The sequence below is a fragment of the Terrapene carolina genome, unplaced genomic scaffold (assembly GCF_002925995.2).
Source record: "Terrapene carolina triunguis isolate 2854851 unplaced genomic scaffold, T_m_triunguis-2.0 Scaffold104, whole genome shotgun sequence".
Lineage (NCBI taxonomy): Eukaryota > Metazoa > Chordata > Testudines > Emydidae > Terrapene > Terrapene triunguis.
Window position 1 is genome coordinate 1,359,706 of NW_020664455.1, and position 21,584 is coordinate 1,381,289.

General features: G+C 39.4%; 1 protein-coding gene across 1 annotated transcript in view; it reads left to right on the plus strand.

The window, feature by feature from the left end:
- Window positions 1-21,584, plus strand: part of LOC112118973 (cytosolic carboxypeptidase 6) — a 1,367,858-nt gene that overhangs the window by 577,747 nt on the left and 768,527 nt on the right. The window contains exon 6 of the mRNA XM_026651876.1: window positions 3,655-3,871. Coding sequence (XP_026507661.1) covers window positions 3,655-3,871 — 217 coding nt within the window. The remainder of the gene's footprint in view (window positions 1-3,654; window positions 3,872-21,584) is intronic.

Consider the following 21,584-nt stretch of genomic DNA (forward strand, 5'->3'; position numbering starts at 1 on the left):
TCCCCCCCGGCGCCCTCCCCCCGGCCGCTGGGGGGAGAGCGGAGCGGGCTCGCCGCCCTCCCCCCCCGCGGGGGGGGGCGGGGCCGGAGGTTTTTTTCCTGGGGGGGCAAAAAAGCCAGAGCCGGCCCTGGATCTTGGCATGTAACTTTGCAAACTAGGCAGCCCAAATTTGTTTCAAAACAGGTAAAATATTAAACCATGTTTCTGTAATACATTTCTAAAAACAAACTGAAAATAAGTTGCATGGAAGATGCTACCTGCTGCAGCTGTGCTTAGAATTCATGGGGTTTTCCTTTAAATAACCATTCTGAAGTGATGAGATTCAGGCACTTGTGTATCAATTAGCAGGGCACATTTATGGGTGTTCACTGCTTGGAAATGCAGAATGACAAATAAAAGTATCAAGGTTCTTCCATAACTTTGCTGTCCTAGTGCTAACCATGAAATGACTGCATTGTGACCTACAGTATAGGAAGTCGGTGCATTTCTGCAGCTCCATGATAAGATATTTTTCTCTACTCAGAAATGCAGTTAAACTCGGCATTCTGAATCTGTCCCTGCCAGGCCCTGGATGCATTAGTATTCCACTGGCAGCTGCCTGTAGGTAGGAATATTGTTTTTGTCCATAACCAGAGGGAACAATCAGACTAAGCCGTTCCCCGACTATAAACCAGCCAGAGTAATTGGGTTTAATTTTAATTTTTGTAATAGCTTTAAATTAATAGGAGCAGCTGCTGCCACAGTGTGTGGGTGTCCTTTTCCAGAAGGCATAGAACAAAAAAGGGAAAGAGTAAACAATAGTGTGTCTAGGACACAAAGGTTAATTCAAGAACTGAGCAATGTCTTTTCGTTATCAAAAACTCAGTTGGTGATATCTAGCACTGTGTCTCTTTTCTTTTTCTTTCTTTCTTTTTTTCTTTTCTTTTTAAATTCCAAGATAAGATCTGAATCTGATTAGGCTCCTGTATGTAAAGATGTGTTGTTGGTATCTAAACACTAACTCTCTTTCTCCATGTGACTCACGAATAGATTAACAGTGACAAAGTGGTGGGAGAGATAAGAATAGATTAGCAGTGACAGGAGTACTATTATAATTATTTTTGGAAGATAGTGCCCAAACTCTTAATTCAAACCATTTCTGCCCTGAGAGGGTGAATTTAAACCTAGGAATTGAGGATGGTTTCTACTGCTGTGTCAGACACCAGATAGTGAAATGTCAATACCAGATGTCCTAGACATCAAGATTAGCCATAATAGCCAAATGCAGCCATAAAACGGTGTGTCAAAGTGGATAATAAAACAGATGCTTAGCTTCTATAATGAAGGGGAAAGGGAATGAAATATCAAAAGTGTATTTCATACATTAACAAAAGTTATCTTTAACTTGCTTCAAAGTACAAAATTATTGAACCGTTCGTCATTTAAACATTAACTATCAGCAGATGAATTTCAATTAGCATTACCCTTTCTGGAATTCTGAATTTCCCCATCGGTCCCATTTTACATGCAGTTATTGTTGCATAAAGTAAGGCCTGCCCTTTGTTATTTCCCCCTCTGCTAATTTGGAAACAAATAAAGTTCAACAACTCAGCAACATACCGTTTAAACTTGCATTACGGTTTGAGAACTGGGAGCTAGAATACATTTACCCACTGCCACATCATCTGCTTGATTTGAGAGCAAATGAGGGATGTCCTATAGCACTCCAGAGTAAGAGTGAGTGATAGAAATATGTTAAGATACTCGATGAACCTATTAGGTGAGGGTACTTTACGCAGACGGCTGGTGACAATTTTCCCCCCAATGGTACTTCTAAAAAAAATTGAAAAGTATTTTTGTGTCCTTCACATATGTGGCCTTAAAAATCATTTCCACTTTGTTAGGATCAGATTGTCAGCAGTAAGTAAAGGTCTTAGAAAACCACAAATACTGAAGGAAACCTTCAAAACCATCTGTGTTCAAGAACCACAGCAATAAGAGGGGCAAATAATTTTTATTTCAACTCTAAATAACTGCATCACTGTCTCTCTATTGTATTTATCCAACAGCATCTCGATTCCTTTTTTGTTCTCTTTGTAGCTCCTGAGTTTTGCTGATCATGCTCCTTAACTGCTGTCAATTGGCAAGCATGTGCATAATGAGAGGGTTTTGTTCTCCATTTCTTATTAGCAATGAAAGGCCAAAATTGATGCTCTGCAGTAGTCTAGCGTCTCAGAAAGGACACATTACCATTGCTATGTCTGTAAATCATATTATGTTTTCCCTCACCATGATCCTGGTTTAGCTGAGATCAGCTATGACCATTAGAAGAGACCTGTTTATAATACTATATAATTGAATTAGTTGGAGTCTGCAGGACCACAGTGTGCTGCTGCCAAACATGACTGGTAAATTAGTTGCATTAAATTACAGGAACATGGTATAACTAGAGAATCTGACTGTCTAGATGCAGGCAGAAAACCTGTATCCAACACCCAGAGAGGATGTGAAGAGAGACATTGAACAGCATCCGTCCATATAATGGGTCTTTGCTCATATCTCTGAAGTACTTCACAACACAAATGTGAAATAAGAGAATCATATTGAATTTGGATGGTTATGAAAGACATCTGACAAGAATAGATATTGGCATCCATTATCCCTTAACTTGATACAGGCATTGACATAGTCATGTAAGTGCTTCCACTATAGTGAGTCATTATATTGTATTTGCATTTTTAATCTGCCCAGCACCATAGTAACTGGGTGCCATATGCATTTAGCCTGGGATTTGCAAAGGATACAGTAATTCTAGACTAAACTCCCATCCCTCTCTCTTTTAAGGGTATGTCTACACTACAGGATTAATCCGAATTTAGATAATTCGAATTTGGGAAACAGATTGTATAAATTCGATTGTGCGCGGCCACACTAAGCACATTAATTCGGTTTTTAACCACATTAATTCGGTGGTGTGCGGCCACACTACCCCATTAATTTTAACCACATTAATTCGGTGGTGTGCGGCCACACTACCCCTAATTCGAATTAACAAAATCGATTTTGGTGCTACTCCGCTCGTCGGGGTGGAGTACAGAAATCGATTTTAAGTGCCCTTTAATTCGAAGTAACTGGCTCCGTTGTGTGGACGGGTTAAGGATTAATTCGGATTAACGCAGCTAAATCCAAATTAAAGTCGTCGTGTAGACCAGGCCTAAATCAGGACCAGGTGGCTGTTTCAGAAGAGAGAATTTCTGGGGTCATTCTATAACCTCACAAAACAAGAAGTTTTTGTTTCTCAAGAAGTGATTTTTCCTTATCCTTGTGCCATGTTTCTATATATCTCCTCACCATTAAACTGGATTGCAATACAGAAACTTCCCTAAGTTCAATGTTTGTCTTGTCAAGACACTGTTGCATTAAATATGCCTAACCCCGACCTGAAGAGAGACAGCCTTCAGGCACAGACTCATTCCATATGGTCCATCTAGAATGTGTTCCAATAATGTCCTTGAAAGGTTTGCCATCCAGTTACCAACCTCTGAGCCATTAAGGCTCCCAGTTGGTTCACTTAATTAGTTCGACCTAGAATATGAATTTCAGTTAGTTTTATTGTAAGGTTTGAATTTATCAAGATTCTTATGTCCACACATACGTATGTGTTTTGTTTTTTAGGCAAAGGCTGCCACCTAAAAATGTATATTACTATCGTTGCCCAGACCACAGAAAGAACTATGTCATGTCATTTGCTTTCTGCTTTGACCGAGAGGATGACATTTACCAATTTGCCTACTGCTACCCGTACACATATACTCGGCTCCGACACTATCTCGACACCTTACAAAGGAGGAACATGGACTACTTTTACAGAGAATTGCTGGGACTCAGTGTGGTAAGTAATAAGCATGTTTGCCAACTAGCATGCTTCATAATGGATGTCTGCCCTTAAATACTTATACAGTGTAATTCATCATCCCTGCTAAAGTACATATGCACATATTTGTTTTACTGCTATCAATGACACACGAGGCAGCTTAGTTGCATGGTGAAATATAGACAAATGCTAATTTAATTTCACATAAAATATCTCTTCTGCAACATGTAGTGCAACGCTAAGATTACCATGTAGGACCAGTTCACCTCCAAAGATATTAAATGGGAAAACCTGAACAGCTTTACAAGGGAAATTTGATTCTTGGCATCCTGTCTTGTATTTCTGTGAGATTTCTTCAGAATGGGTTTATAGCCTTTACTACCATATGCAAAAAGAAAAGGGGTAGATAGCTTAACCCTAAAAATGGTTGAATATTTTGGTGGCTCATGTGAAATGGGTTTAGTTGTCTTAGTCCCACCCCTAACGTCCACTTCAAAAATAAAATGCCACCAAAGTTGGTTCTAACTGACACACCTCTTGTCAAAGAATAAAATGAGGCCTGGAGACTAAGCCTATTCTTTCTCCCCAAGAGATGGTCCTTCCTGGTCAGGCTTGAATCTGAGCATTGTGGGAAAAGCTTGAACTTCTACTCACCTTGATGTAACTTTTCTGTGAATGAAAGTATTGCCAAACCCAGATATTCCAGAACCCTGACTCAGGGGTGGTCTACACTACCACAATAAATCCATCTAACTTATGCAACTTCAATTACGTGAATAACATAACTAAAGTTGACATAGTTAGATCCGCTTACCACAGTGGCTACACCACACTGTGTTGACAGGAGAGTATCTCCCATCGACTTCCTTTATGCTTCTCGGGGAGGTGGAGGACACAAATCGATGGGAGAATGCTCTCCCATCGATTTAGCATGTCTTCACCAGACCCGCTAAATCAACACTCGTTGCATCTATTGTATAGACAAGCCCTCAGGCCCCAAAATAATAAGATTGGCTTAAAAATCATGAGTGTTTTTGAAAATCATAAATGTTGGTTCTTTTTTATTTGCCTTGGTTTCTGAGCCTTTAGGGTGCACTTGCTTCACAGTTTCAAGCTTTTCTTCACAACCATAAAGGCTAGAAACTTTTTTTTCTTTTTTCTGTCTTTTTGTTTTTTATGAGAGCTGAAATTCTTATGCAATCTCCAGCAGCTGGAGTTTTATCTAAAAAATATCTTTTTATTTATTTATTTATTACAAATATTTTTATCTAAAAAATCTACAAAATATCATGAGATTCGTAACAAAATTGTGAGACTTAGAAACACTGGGATAAATAGAGGTCTTCATTCACTAGGCCTGTCTGGTTCCCTTTACTAGCACCAAATTTATATAAAAATGATATAAAATAGGAAATTAAGAAAAGAATTAACAAAGAGGCCCCCATTTAAAACCTTTTTATTGATGAAGCAAAGTTCTTGGTTAAGAGAAGCCCAGTACACATCCCTGGCTGATACTAATCATCCCAATTAGGAGGTCCAACAATTACATAGGGAAGGTGAAAATAGTTAAAAGGAAAACACAAAATCCAAAGGGGGTTGGGAGTAGGAAACTTAATCATTTTGATTTTTGTGAGGTTTAATTATTAGTCTCAGAGGACACAACTGTCATTAATTGTAACATAAAACTGCTTTTTGTTAACTTTCACTCTCTGTGAAAATAGAGAATAAAACGGTCACATTTGCATGTTCATCAAAACCACGATTGACTGATTAAAACATTGAGATCTGAGGGATTTGTCTTTTATCTGCATTTTGACAGACAGATGTAGTCTTTAAATCTTGTTAACACTGCGTTACCTGTCGCCACTAAATATTATTTTTCATATTTCAGAAAATTAAACATGCCATTCAAAATATGGCGTGGAATTTATCTGTGTATAACTCCAGATTTTATATCTAAATGTACACACATAGTATGTTTTCCAGAACTTGATATAACAACATTTTGCAGCTCACCATGACGATCTGTGTGAAAAGCTTTTGAATCCAGCTCACGATGTTATCTTTGTACAAAACATTGCAATCGTAACGGATTTCTGGCTTTTCTCCATATAAGAACATCCTAGAACAGCTTGGATACTTAATGGTTTTGCAGGGCTTGAATAGGCAATTTCTGTAAGTTCACTTAAATATTTAATGTAGTGTTTTGTTGCTTAGCATATGACTTTAAAACAGGATGTTTTGGGGGGCCCTGTACCATGCTGCATGAAAACAGAAGTTGACTGTACTTGAGAGGATCAAATGCCACACGGGATGGTTTTAGAAATCAAGGGTGAGATCCTCAACCCCACTCTGCCCCTTTTATGTATCATAAAGGGGCCCTAAAAGTGCTGGTTCCAGCTGTGGGGTTGGTTGCAGCAAGACTGCTGAGCTTCTAAGCAGCACTGCAGCCCCGTGGCCCATGGGGCTGCTTACGGAGGCGGCTGTGATTTAAACAGGCCCCCAGGGTTGTCTGTTTTCTGTTGGGGGGTCTCTTCAGCCTTGGACTGGGAGGGCACAAAGGTGATTTGGAGCTACCTTAGTTAGCTCCCCTAGCCTATGAGTTCTGTACTGTGCCTTTAAGAGGGGCAGAACAGAATTTCACCACGGATCTTTTCTGTAGGATAATAGTGAAATTCAAGTCTCAAGAAGCCATATTTAGGTTATTGTTTCTAAAGACTTTTTGAGCCACTCATTTTGCTGCATTTAGTGTTTTCAAAGTAATCTAATTTCATATTTTCCTCTATAAAAGATACTCTGCCTCAGTTAACTCCTTAAATACTTTCAACAATTCTATGAACCTTGAAAGTGAAACATCAATATGGGACATTTAACTGTCATTAGATCACAGAATGGCAAAAAGGAACAGAGCCAAAAGGCAACAATTCCTATTGCTAACATGAATGGATAACTTAGTGGTTCTGTTCTGACCTTTAATAATATTTATACGCTTTACTTCAGAGAGCTATCAAACATTCTAGATGTGCCACATGATCTTGAAAATAGTCTGCTACAAGCTTGGTAACATGGTGTCCTGGGCACCATTTATCTTGCTGTTTTCATTCCGACATCACTGGCTTCAGATAACTTTAGACTGTATACGTACTATCCAAACAGATAACACATGTAAAAGTTGAAAGTTTTTTTTTTGGATTGTGCCTTTATTTATATTGCATAGTAAGTTTTTGTCAGACTGGAATATATTATACAACATTGAACAACATAATACAATGAAAGATGATTTCTGTATGTGTGTGAAAATATAAACACACACAAACAATGTAAATGTATAGATATATTGTATCATGTTCGTATAGCTCCAGGTATGTCTAGTCATACATAATAGTTCACAGTGGCCGGTTTTAAAGTAGATAACGTTCAAAGTTGGTAATCTAAACTATCCGTATATAGTGCAAGACTCTTGGCTTTTCAGTATCCCCAGACCCCCTCCAACCATTCCACTGATCACTCACTCTAAATTAAATGAACTCAGTCAGCTTGGCTCAGCTTGTATGGTCCACTTTACAAATCACCACTCACTTGGCAGTATTTTCATTATTCACTCAAAAGAGAGCCAAGATTAATTGGACACAGACACTTCCTCTCACCCCATTAGGCAGTAGTGCTTCCAAATTGTACTTGAGGTGTATTGTGACTGCACATACAAACCGCAAGCCTCAAAGGAACTTGTTCAGTACACAGAGACTGGAATATGGAATTGTGTTAAATTAAATATTAAACATACATATTTTAAAACAAGAAGGCAATATGTCTGATGTGGAGCTGTGTAAGTGAGCCACCACCTCTTAAAAGAGACATGTGATGCAGACTAAAATAGACCAGAATGCGGATGCTGGGAGCTTGGTTCTGATCCCACACTCCTTTGGTGTTGGTCTCTTCTTTTCACTGGAGTTACTTCTGTTTTACACTTGTGTAAATGAGATCAGAATCAGGCCCTGGACTTGTGAAACTACTTACCAGATGTTACATTGCTGGCTCGCTGATCAAATATCCTTTGTTCACTGTACAAATGGCTGGGTACACCAGTAAAAATAGCTAATGAGTTGTATGGATATCCACTCGCCCATTTTAACTGATCAGTTATGACTGCTTTAAGGCATGAAACAAAGAAAATAGTCAATTTTCCAAAGGTTAAATTTTCCATTTCTGTGTTCAGTGTTAGGTTATGCAGTCACAGTCATCTATAATAAAGCTATACTCTTCTTATTTGAAAAAATGGAAGTTACAGGCCTCTGTGTGATGATGCACCATACTTTTTACATGATATTGATGTCAGATTTTGTAGTTTCCAATGGATCTAACTGCAACTAGGTTAAAATGTCATCTAAATGCAATTTGTGACAGTTTACTCAGCGTGACAACATCCATAGAAACAACAGTAAACCCAACTTACTCATTTTTCTAGGAAGTAGGGGTGTTCCTACATATGTGTTAGGGGCACGTTCACTTTATTCATCTGTACATGTGTTTACTCACACATAAATAGCAGCTACTGTGGCTATTTCCCTAGCATTGATAATATAAATACCGTTCCAAAACAAAATGCCAACTTTAAACTCTGCTATAGATATTTCTCTGCCAGATTGGATATCAGCATGAGCAGAGTTGGACCTGAAAATAACAAATATCAGACATAATATTTTATTTCTTTTCTTTAATGGAGTTATATTGTAAATCTATATTTTTAGTTTAGTAGGTTTCCAGATGTTTTTGTGTGTTACTAGAGGAAAACAATATTGAGCCATATTATGTCATCAGTTTTTAGTAAGACTTCCCAACAGGGATGCTGGAACAATTTTCATAGTGGGGGTGCTGAGAGCCATTGAACCAAACTGTAAACTCTGTATATTGGAGACCTCTTCAAGCCAGGGGGTGCTCCAGCACCCTTAGTTCCAGAACCTTTGCATCCCAATTTGAATTAGTGAGGAGTTCTGCTTTAAAATTTATGGCACGTTATGGTCCATTCTTATTACCATCAAAATTCTCACCTGTCAGTGCAATGTTCTAATCTAATGGTTAAAAATAATAAAACTTGGCACTGGGAGTTACAAGTTTGTTCTTTGTGGCGGCACCCACAGTGTGCTATGCTCTTTCCAGATGTACAAGAAGGCGCCTCCACTGAAGAGCTCACAAACTAAGGACTGACTGGTAGATAGAGGTCAGAGAAGCTTTTGTTATATGGCAAACTGTATTACCATTGCAGTCTGCCTTTTGTGATTCTGATAGACACAGTTATAAAGATTTCATAATGCAGAAATTGCATATTCATGATAAAAAGAAAGGGCTTTGGCTTAGGTCCCCAGCAACATCTAGTTTTATGAAAAAAGTAAACATAACTCTAAACATTGCTTTGTAATTAATATTGCCTGTGTCTGTCACATACATAAGCGCTCAGTTCCTAAGTGCTAGAAATAGCATTGGTTTATATAGGAAACTCACTCCAAGAGTATACGCCATTCTTAGAGGAACTGATCATAAATCAGAAAAAAGAATTAAAATCTTGTCAGCTTTGCAGCTCACTTGTGACATCAACTCTTGTCCATCCAAACAACATTTAAAAATAAAACGACAGTGGTTGGAACGTCAGAAGAAAGGAACTTTGAGCTTAATGACTCTGTTGGGATAAGAAACAGAATCAGCTGCAGATTGTTATGATCCATTTTATAGAAGGAAAACCTGCTGCAGGGAATAGTGATAAATGAACGGTGTGCTAGGTTGTTTACTGTCAACCTATACAAGCCATTTTCATATAATCCTATTAAAATAACCAGTCTGTGATGCCGTCTACATTAGTGTGAAGATTGTTAACTACATCTTTCTGTCACCTAATATTTACGTAACTGCACTCAAGGACATAAGAACAGAATGAGATTTTTAAGGAACGTGTAACGCCAGCAAACCAGTGCAATATCCTAGATTGAATTGATACTACTTTCACTTGCATTTCCAGAAGCTTTGTTTTCCGTCTTTTGTAGCAGAGCATTAAACAATAATTACGCTGTTGACCGTGTGTTGACCATACTTGCAAAGGGAGGGGAGGGGCCCTGTATTGCTATCTGGAGCGATTAGCGTTACAGTAGCACTGTACTGCATTGACTCTGCTGGGATTTTGGCAGTGTTTGAATTGGTTTATGTTTGGCTCTCCTGGGTGGTGACTGTATAAAGCTAGGGCAAAGCTCTATTTTTATTTTGTAATCTCTGATTACTGACCCAAAAGATGGTGATCCTGGCATACTTTAGCTGCAAGGCTGTGGTTTGGGATTGGAGGCTTGTCTAAAAGATTTAAAGTCTGCTCGTACCAAAGGATTGGATATACTGCACACAGAGGGAGGTTATTCATTTATTTAGCTTTGTACTCACTACATAAAAGAATGCCTATCTGATCCTCTGGGCACCTTTGACAAGCTCTTATCCGCAGAGTTCATATATAAAGAGCTAGATTCTACAAGGTGCTGGGCACACTGGACCTGATCCAGCAAAGCGCTTGAGCACATGCTTCACTTTTAAGCATGTGAACGCTCCCATGGACATCAGTGGTACTACTCATCTGCTAAAAGTGAAGCATGTACTGAAGGGCTTTGATAGATTCAGGGCTAGAGTACTCAGCACCTTGCGGGCTCAACACAAAGAAATTACCAACTGATAGCACCACCCCCGGGACACCGTGAATAGAGCAAAAATGTAATAAACCCCACCTACCAAACTGCCACCAGAGTCCCCAACAAATCCATCTCCCAACACCCTGCAGGCCAAGGAGGAAAGTTAGGCATTGCAAAGTGCCTTGAAGGAAAATGGATTTCGGCTGTCTGGACTATGTGTTGGATTCTGGGTTGCTTTTAAGATGTTAGTTTTGTTCTATAAAGACTAAATGGCCACAGTATTGCCTATCTAAAGCCATGTCTACACTACAAAATTATGTCGACCTACCTCATGTCGGCATACAGCCACCCAGTTATTAAATCTCTTGTGTGTGCACACTTGGTTCCTTGTGTCAGTGTTACGCATCCTCACCAGGAGTGCTTGTATTGTCAGTGTGGGGCTTTCTGGGATGGCTCCTGAAAACCGGTAACAGTCAGCGTAAGCAACGCAGTATCTACACTGACAATGCGTCAACCTAATTACATCAACAATGACTCTATGCTGCTCGGGGGGGGCGGGGTTGCAGTTACTAAATCAGCGTAGAAAGGCATTTTCATCGGCAGGAGCCAATGTGTCTTGGCAAGTCTTGTGAAGACGCAAGTCAACCTAACTTTGCAGTATAGACCAGGCCTAAGAATTTGCTTCTTCCCATGGGATATTGCCATAACTGAGGTTCAAAGAGGCAACTGAGCTACAGACTTGCTGCTATAGAAGAGAGGAGGTGGCGGGCAGAGCATTGACGACTCATGGCGTCAGCTGTTTCTAACCAAATTTACTCCTTGCAGTGTGGAAGTAAATCAAATCTGCAACCAAGTAGTAGCAACTTCGTTTAATCTAACTGTCCAATACCGTAAAGAGATTCACTGGTAGACATTTTATGGATGTTGTGGTGGAAGGGAAGAACCATTTATTTGCCTCCCTAATAACCATGCTATAATTATATTTTAAAATTCCTTGTCATATGAATCAGATTTGAGCTAAGATTTCTTCCCCATATGCTCAAGTCATCTTCCCTCTTGCTTCAGCTGACACATCTTCTATGAACCAAGGTGGCCTTGGGTTTATGAAGCAGAAGCCAACAAATGCACGATTAAAAATGGATTTTGTTCTCTAACACATCAATAATTGTTCAGCCTTCATTTAGTGGGGACTGTTTAGTGTTGAGAAATAAAGCCCTCATAGGGGTGTATGTGTATATATAAAATTATTATTTTTACAATTTTGGCACAAATATTGTAACCAGATAAATCTTAGGATGACAATGTATGTAAAGTGTGTGTGTTGCGGGTGGGGGAAGGGAAAGTTAAATCACTCATAAACTTAACAAGTTGGCAAAATTGACTTTTGTTTCCCTCTAATTCTGCATTATTGGCTGTAAACTCATTCTTTTGGACTGTCTGCAGATTCTTGGTGAGTGGAGAGAGAAACAGAACAGTGTCATCAGATATAGCTTAGTGATATAGAACTAGAACAGCAACTTTTACATTTAAAGGGGAGGTTCCCTGCTGTGGTGTCCTTATCACCTTTCTGTGGGGAAGTCTTCAGGGTTAGTGAGTCTCTGCGCAGGCAATGCCATATCTGTGGAGATCCCTCTGCAGGATCTGGGAGAAGAAGAAAATCCTATCACAGGATGGATTCTGACACTCATCTGTGTGCATGAAGGGTTAAATTAGCATGCAGTTTGAGTGCCCAAGATATGGGTGAGTGAGAACTTCAGAATTTCTCACAGTGTTATTTACTGAGTGCTCTGTATTTCTCAATGCAGTGCAAACATACAAGGGAACACAGGTTGCTTACAGTCTAAATGAGATGCAGGCAATACAGTTCAGACATATCTGGATTGAGGCCCATTCTGGAAGGTGTGAGCACTTTTAGAAATTTACTTTTCTGCTTTGTCACTGAAAGCCTTAGTGAAAGAAATGTGTTTTAAGTAGAGATTTGAATGGAGAGGGACATCATTTGGCACACACATGGCTGATGTCAGTATTTCTGAAAAAGCCAATTCTAGTGAAATGTATTTTATATTTCAACATCATAGTAGTTAGCTAGAAAAGACCGATTCAGATCAAGTCAGTTTCCTGAAAATACAAAATATTGTACAAGTGATGTTATTGGGTCTAAATACACCTCTACCCCGATATAACGCTGTCTTCGGGAGCCAAAAAATCTTACCGCGTTATAGGTGAAACCGCATTATATCGAACTTGCTTTGATCCGCCGGAGTGCGCAATCCCGCCCCCCCGGAGCACTGCTTTACCGCGCGTTATATCCGAATTCGTGTTATATTGGGTCGCGTTATATCAGGGTATTGAAAGCAAAACATTGCTTTTGGATTTTTTAAAATATAACAACATATAATAAACATCCAAGTTTACAAGTGTTACTTGTTTACAAGTGACAATAGCTACTTAACTGAAAAAAATTAAAAAATGTAATGTGTTGTTTAAATGCTTTTTTAGGAGAGCCTACTTAAAATAGGTTTTAAATGGAAAATCAGTCATATGGCCGCATGGAAAGAGCTTCATCCCCCTTTTCATGTTTTCAAACAGCAGTTCAGCACCATACTGTGGCAACAGAGAACAACCTGAGAAAAGTGAACATAGATTGAAAAGGTCTTGGTTACAATTTGACATTTTCAAAGAAAAAAGCAGCCCTAGGCCAAAAGTCAAAAGTTTGCACTAGAATACCTTAGACTTGTGAAAATAATTTTATAGAGAAAGTGTTTATTGTCCCTGTTTTATTTTATTAATCTAAAAGTGTGTAACTTGCAGGAGAACATAATATAATGATAATCCTTGTTATTAAGTCTCCTGTTTTCATAAATATGCACAAAAGCAAAATAATTTTCATAAACAAGTTGTTCTTATTTTTAAAATGATTTGTGTTTCCTGTTCATTGCATCCTAATGTGGTATGTACATGGTTCTTTGTTTAGTTAAGTTTAAAGCAAAGTATTATTTGCTGAGAATTCAATAGAATTTATTTACGTTTTTATGTAATACATTTTTAATATTACATAAATTCCTTTTCTTTTTGACTTCCTGAATTAAAGTGGATTATAATAATGCATTAATATACATCATGGCTGTTTAAATCAGCTTTTTTATTTCATTAGGTAACATTTGCACACAGTTAAGGATTTTTCAGCTGAGATGGACAGAATTAAAATATTAATGAGTCTTGTTCATATTGATGTAAGCTGCACAGTTTTCCAGTGCAAAACCCCCTCAATTTTATAATTAACCCCCCCCCCCAAACATGTAGAACTTTCATCTGACAGTCTGATTGCTTTATAAATATCAGTTAAGTCTCATGACCCTCTTTTGATCTAGGTAATATCATTGTCCCCATTTTCCAGAGAGGGAAACTGATACACAAAGCAGTTGGGTCACCCGGTAAGTCTGTGACTGAGACTTTGAGCCTGAAACTATGATCTTTTCCATACGGGTGGACCCTTGTGTATGCATGGAGTCTCATTGCAGGATTGGAGCCTTACAACCCCAACTCCTTATTCCCATTCCTAATATTTAACTATTGTAGCCAGGGCAGCCTATTTGCCTTCCTTTTTGAGGGAGCCAGCTAGTATTTTATCACATAATATTTCAGTTCATAATTTCAATGAGCTGATTGTAGGAGGAAGATATAGGCCAGGATTTTCAAATCCTCAGCACTCATAGTTTAGCTCCTAGTTACGCACTGAAAGGAAATTGAGCTCTTTGGAAAATCTGGTCCCCCTTGTGTCACTGAGCATTTGAAGATCTGGCCCATGGTGTTTAAGAAAATATTTAGAAATGGAATCTTCTTTTTTGCATAGTTCCCATGATTTAAGAGCTCAAGTCTCTTCCCCCCACACCCCTACCTCATCCCCCATTTGAAGAGTGACCAATAAGTTATTAGGTCTGGTGGGAAATGTACAGGAACATCAGAGATGACTGATTAGGGGCATTTTAAACATTAACATCTGAAGACTGAAACAGAGGGTGGAAGTACTCTGCTAATAAAGCAGGAGCCATGTTGGCACTGCAGAGAGGTACGTCAAGGTGTCTGCCAGGAACAAGAATTGAAATGAATCCAGAATGTGAATATTTTGAAATCTCAAAGGTAGTAATTGCAGCAAGAGTGGTGCTGGAAATCCCACTGGAAAATGGCAGAGATGGTAGTTTAGAAGGGATTCTGTGACATAATGAAGGAAGATGTAGTCATAGAGTTGAGATTATTAATGCCACCACTAACAATGGGATTTTGAGGCAATAGCTAGTTTCACGTGGGTGATTTTTTAAAATATTTTTGAATTTCTAACCGTAATTAATATGAATGGTTTATTTACAGAGTATATGTATAAGTGAAAGTAAACCAACATGAAAAACAGCCATTGTTTTGTGGGAGAGGGTGTATGAAATGTAGGGAATGTTGTGTGTAGCAACAGAGCAGCACACATAAAACTGGAACATTGCCTGATGTTGGTCAAATATTCCTTGTTATTGGCTTCAAGGAAGAGGTGAACTCCCTTGTTTTTTTAGCCAGAGGGTTGAGGATTGTTCCCACACAGTTGGCCATATTGAGTCTGGTTTGGAGAGTTCAGATGTTCAGGTCAGACTCTATCAGACAGTCTGACTGTCACCTCATGCTTTTCAATGTAGGGCTTATATTATAACCTGGCTATGGTGTTGATATGGGTATTTCACCATAGCCTTTGAGACCTATCTCCTCACACATGCTGAGACATATCTAATGTCCCCTTCCAACTAGGATGTCTGACAGTTAGCTCACAGCTATTACCATCTATTAGTGGGGGCTCGCTGTCATCTGGTCACTCACCACATTCTCACTGTCTCTTGTGCCAGGACGGTTTATTGGTGAGCTCCAGATACTGAAACTTCTGAGCCTTATACTGGAGAGGAGATGACTGAGCTGGTTCCTGGAATCAAATCTTCTATTGTGTAGGGAATGTATGTGGATGTACAGAAGAGCTGTTTCTGAGGCCAAGAAATGCTATTTTTCTTCTGCCCTAGACATCACAAAACACAGCTGACCTGTTTCAGGTAGCATACTATCTGTTTACTCCAGGCCATCTCACCCGATTAGTAGTTCCTCTGACTGGTCGTTGAAAAATGTTTGTAATGTTCCTTGCAGGTAAAAGAGATCATTTCTGGACTATGTGCTATGTGGAGAACTGAATCTGTCCTCAGATCTGCTTATTATTCTCTGTACTAAAATATACTTAACTTGATGGGTGAAAACTTATATCTTTATAATTGTAGAACCAGCTTGTCAGCAAACTGTGGGTGGGGTTCCTGATGAATCTGTAATCACCGGGCAGTGATTAATGCAAATTCCCCAAAACCAGTTATGCAAGAAACCCAGCCTTTTGAAGCTTTGCCTGGAGAACAGGGCCATTGACTGATAATTACCTGTTATAGGAGGCCGGAGTTAAAGGCCCACACAGTATTAATAAAGGGGTAGACTGCCCCAAAGGGGTCTTGTTCTTGATCTGAAACCTGGCATGAACTGGTAGCCAAGAAAGCAAACTCAGTTGAGGCATTTGAAAGACTGACACTTACAAGAGCCCTATGTTGGAGTTGAGAGTGACCATTGCTAAGCTTTTAGCATGAGTGTAGGGTTGTTTATATTTATGTTTTCTCCATAATGCTTTTGCCCTAAGAATAAATGTTCTTGCTTTGGAAGAGCTGTGGGGTAAAAACATTTTGCTTTCTCTCCAAAGACAATGACATATTGGACAGGAATGATAGGCAGTGGTCTCTGCACACTACCAGCCTAGCCATTATCAAGTTTTTTGTAGTCATCAGTGCAAAGACTATTTCTTCTCTTCTAGTTCTCTGAGGAATGTTATGGCACAGAGCTGGCTCTTATAGCATGAACGGGCTCTGGGGAGGGCAAGACTCTTCCAAATCTTCCTTGAGAAGATGTTCCTTCTAAAGTGTTGGGTCTGCTGTTTAGAAGGGTTCCTTGAGTCTGTGTCAAGGTTCAAGAAGGGTAGTGTGCTGGATAGGGGTGTCTAACATTGAGGAAAGACAAGTGGCTTTTTAGATAATATCAGCTTGTCCATTCAGGGCTTTGTAATTCAACAGCAGAATCTTGAATTGGATCTGGGGGTGTATGGAGAACCAGTGCAGGTTGTAGAGCTTGGTGTAATATGTCTTCCACAGCGTGCTTCACTTAAGAGACAGGCTGCTGTGTTGTGTCCCAGCTGTGCTTTTCTTGTGAATTTCTGCTCTAGGTGGAGGAAGAGAGAATTCTATGCCCTGCATGGAGGTGATGAACACATGAAGGTCTGTGACAGGGTCTTTCAGAGGAAGAGATGAGATCATCTTGTTATCAGGAAACACAAGGTGTTTTTAGTGATTGCTATTTGATTCTTCAGTGTCAGAATGATCCACAGCTTTGGACTGTCTTAACTGCCAAAAGGCATTTGCAATGAATGGGTGATGAGGTCGTGGTGCTTACCAGCTCCTCGGAGTGTTTACTGCTTCTAAGTAGTGTTACTTCTGTCTTTGCTGGAATTTGCTTTAGCCACATGATCTACATATGGGCTCCAGTCATCTTCAATCACAATGTTATCTATGGGGAAATGATGTCTGTGGTGGATGAAAGATATGCTGAAGACACACAGCTTGGTATTTTGTTACAGCCCACGTTTTCCCATATACTTAATGGGTTGCACATAGATGTGAAATATAAGCAGTTTGAGCCTTGAAGGGATTCTACATGTCAAGATACTTGAACAGGAGCAACAGTTTGTGAACCTGTTGGAAGGAATGAAAGAAACCAGGTTAGCCCAATTCCATTGACTCTTGCCAGGGTACTCAGGTGAGTCAACAACACCCCATGAACAACAATGTCAAAGACAGTCATGGATTGGCTTGGTTTCATTGGTGGTGGGAGGAGAATTCCTCACTGCAGGAGACATTTGGCTGTGGGATTGAGAGGAGGCAGTATGGATTTATTATCTGGCTAATTATTAGGGTTGCCAATCCTCCGGGATTGTCCTGGAGTCCTAAAGATTGTCATGTGATGAAACCTCCAGGAGTACGTCCAACCCAAATTGACAACCCTAGTAATGAGTCAGAAGAGCTCTTTTGTCTGGGATTTAGCACACTCCATGACTGTGCTCGGAGGAGGATTTTTTAGTATTGGGTCATCATTGCAGCATAAGTTTCTGCAAATTCCTTATGCACCAGTAAATTGGTTTCTAAGCAGCTCTTGTTCCATGGACACTACTGCCTTAATAGTTAATAAAAGATGGTAATTAAAGCAAAGGCCTATGCTGTGTTGTTTAGATGGGTACTGTGTAGTTGTATGTGTGGTTCTGTGCAAAAGATTTGCACATACTTCACCCAAGTTTTGGGTAGGTTCAGATTCAAATACTTTTGGGAGTCTCCATCCAACTTTAATATGGTCCCTCAAACTTAGGCAGATGTCGTTCCACATGTTATTTCCCACATTATGGCATTCCCTGGGGGTGCTAGAAGGATGAATGGGGCCATTGGGGGCTTGGAAAAGAGGGCTGCTATTGGGAAAGAGGGACACTAAACAAAGAGGTTCCCAGGGGTGGGGGGCATGTGAAGAACCAAAATATCCAAGCAAACTTTCATGCCTAAATGTTCCTTGCTTTGTCCAGTTTCTGTGCTCTATGCAAACAAAGTTTACAGAGGCCTAGTGCATATCTAGGATGGAAATGTGTGTATTTGGTGTAGTTCACCAGGGGGCTCACTGACTGCATGAGCAGCTTCAGTAATGATGTTGATCACAGCATGATAAAGTTTCCACTGAAATGACACATTAAGGGGTTTATTCTCCCATCCATGCAGGTGCATAAAGAACTCTCTTAATGGGCAGTGCACATACTCAGCAGTGAGAGAATAGACCCCTTTGTATTAAAAATGCATGTCTGGATCTTTAACATAAAAAAGTGAAAATACCCCACAGTGGAAAGCTGACTTAAACTCAATTTCCCTCCTTTGCAATGTCAAGATGCCTGAGTGCTCAAGTGACTGAATAAGTACTAAATATTTAATGCATGGAGGTTACATTAACTGAGTCTTTGATCTGAAACTCCTTAAAGAACATCTTAAAAGCCCTTCAAAAACTGGTTAGTATTTCATTACAGTATTTTAAAATAGATTTATTTTATCAAAACATCCTGTCAGAAATCCTAAAGCTATGATTAAGAACCTATAGCATTTTGACTAGTGTGTCTCCTAATATTAGTTTCTTAATGTCTCAACAGGTCACCCATTGTGGGTGCCTGGCTTGCACTGTAGCCCACAGTGGAAGTCTGCCTGCTTGGAAGTGCTCGAATAAAATGCCTTTTCATTAATTTGAAGAACAAGCAATCCTTTATATTTCTCCACTTTGCTGTGGAGCTGCTAAGGCAACTTCCTATGGATGATCTGACCCAGTATGGCCGTTCTTATGTTCTTATGTCGACTCCCACAACATTCATAAGAGACACATGGCTAAATCCTCATGAACTACTTTGAAAATATACCCCTTAGTTCTAAAAGGAATATACCTCTATCAGTATATAGTTTGTGTCAAGGATGTTTTGCATATAAAAAACACATGGAGAGGGAATCCTGTTATAGAAAGCAAGCCTGCTTTCTCTGGATTTCTTTTGTAGTACCAACATTAAAAGGCTTGTTATAAATAAAAATGGAATATAATTATAAATGCCCTTCTGAGGGGAAAAATCCTTGATTACCTTTGAATTCTTTTGCCCTTTAAAAAGGTTATATTTAACTGGTTCAGTTTCTTACTTGATGTTTCAGTTCCCAAGGGAAATCAGCCTCCTATATGAAATGTTTCAATTGGGTTACATGACTTTACTTTGTATCTTGCATTTGTTAACAGACAGGTTATATAACACTGCAGGCTAAATATACATTGCTCTGTTTTAGATAGCATTGCTACTCTGTGTTTGGAGGAATGACCAGAAAGGGGTCCAAAAGTTCAGCTCACTTTAACCCTTGCCAAGGCTATAGCAAGTCCCATCAAAGGTTATACATGAATGGCAGCAGTTTTAAGAAGTGTGTTGGCAGACTGCTTGTCTTCCATGTGCTTTCTGACAAAATATGGGCAAATTCTAGACCAATTTTTCCCTTATTCACATTGGTATTAATCTAGAATATCTCAATTGCATTAGTAGAGTCTCGGATTTCCATCAGTGTAACTTTGTGAATGTATGTTTGTAAATGTGTGTCTGTGTAAGTTAATATATCTATACGCTCACTGAAATCATGGGGACAGAGCTGTTAAGGATCTTTGCCCTTTCTAGTTAATGTAGTGGCTGAATGCCTTTGGATCTATTAAGTTTATATTTTCCATGGAGTCCCTTGCTTTGCTGGTGGAGGAGGAGGAGGTGAGGGGACCTGTGGAAAATGCCAAAAAAATTAAAAACAAAACAAATAAAAAAACATTTAGCCAAGACTTTTTCATGTTTGGTCGCCAATCAATAGACCCGCGAGCCTGCCATCTTTAGGGGGGAAAGACAAGCAAGAAAATCTCTTAACTAACTAGCAGCGAGCTCACTCTAGCAGACTGGTGCTCAGACAGTTGATAAGACACTGGGAAATAGCCCATACAAGAACACACTTTCACCACATGTCCGTTTCGCTTCATCAGTCTGGCCTGCTGGACACAGAATCTAGAGACAAGTTCAAACTAGATTTATAGACTGTGCGGCACAACATTTGGGTTGAGTGGGAAAAGGGCTACAACGTAGGGATACGAAGGATGTTTTAATCTACTGGTCAGGAATGTTTGTATTTGAGAAAAATTCTATTAATGACAAAATTAGAGTGTATAGCTTGGCAGCTATTTGTAGGTCCTTTAGCACATTAGAAGGATCCACTGATAATTGCTGTGGTAGGTGGCACCCACTGGTAGGGAGATAATGTGTGTAATACCCTGGGAGTCATGGTCCACCAGTGTCCGCCTATAAATAATGCCACAAACCACTTCCTGCTGTACCACAGCGATTACTGATGGACAGAAGCAAAGATGATGGCTTGAAACAGCAGCTCTGGGCAGCACAGGCCTTTGATGGGAAGGCAATGGGAGTGGAAGAAGGAATGAAGAGCGGAGAGCCTCATTCTCCTATCATTTATACCAACGTAAATGGAGAGCAATTCAGTTGAAGTCAGTGGAGCTGCACGGGTGTAGAAGCAATGTAAGTGAGAGAGGAGTCAGGCCCAGAGAGAGTACTGATGTCTTAGAGATGGAACAGCCTTAAGGTCTTTGTTTCTCTGCTGAATATTTTTTGTTTTTCTTTCCTTTTGTATTTATTTAATTTATTTTTGGTCTAATTGATTCCTTCTCTGTCTCTTTCAGGAGGGTTGTTCAATTAACCGCAGTGTAATTCAATTTTTGCTTTAAACTTTGATGCTTTCCGCAGGTGACCTCATTTTTGCACCTGTTTGATTTTTTTTTTTTTTTTTTTATATTTTTTTTTTTTTGTTTTTTAGGGTTTGTGATTTTTTTTTAAATGTTAATTTAAAACAACCACAAAAGGAGAACATTAAATGTTCAACACTATACACAAGACTGGCATTTCTTTAAAAGCACATTTATTACTGCCACAGCTCATTGCTTTTATTCACTGTAAGCATGCCTTGTCTTGCATTTTGGGTTGAAAAAACTGTGTCTCATACCTTCTGCAGAGTCCATCCTTTCTCTATTTTGTGATCTCCTTTCATGTCTCTTTAATTATTCTTATGTTTGAATTTAAGGTTTCAAGAGGCCTCTTTTTATAGCTAGCTTTTATTTATGTAAGTTCTTTCCCCCCCACCCCCCATTTCTTTTCCCACTGCCCATGGGGCAGGAGATAAATTCAGCTCACCTACTTCAGCCTGGTCTGCTGTGATCCTGGAAGTTATTCTTCATTCAGGGAAAAAGCATTATCGAATGGTTAGAGCGTGCAGTTAGACTCCTGGGAGTCAGGAGTTCTGAACTATATTTGCAGCTCTTACTTGCTTTGTGACTTTTAGCAAAACACTTCTCCAATATGTAAAATG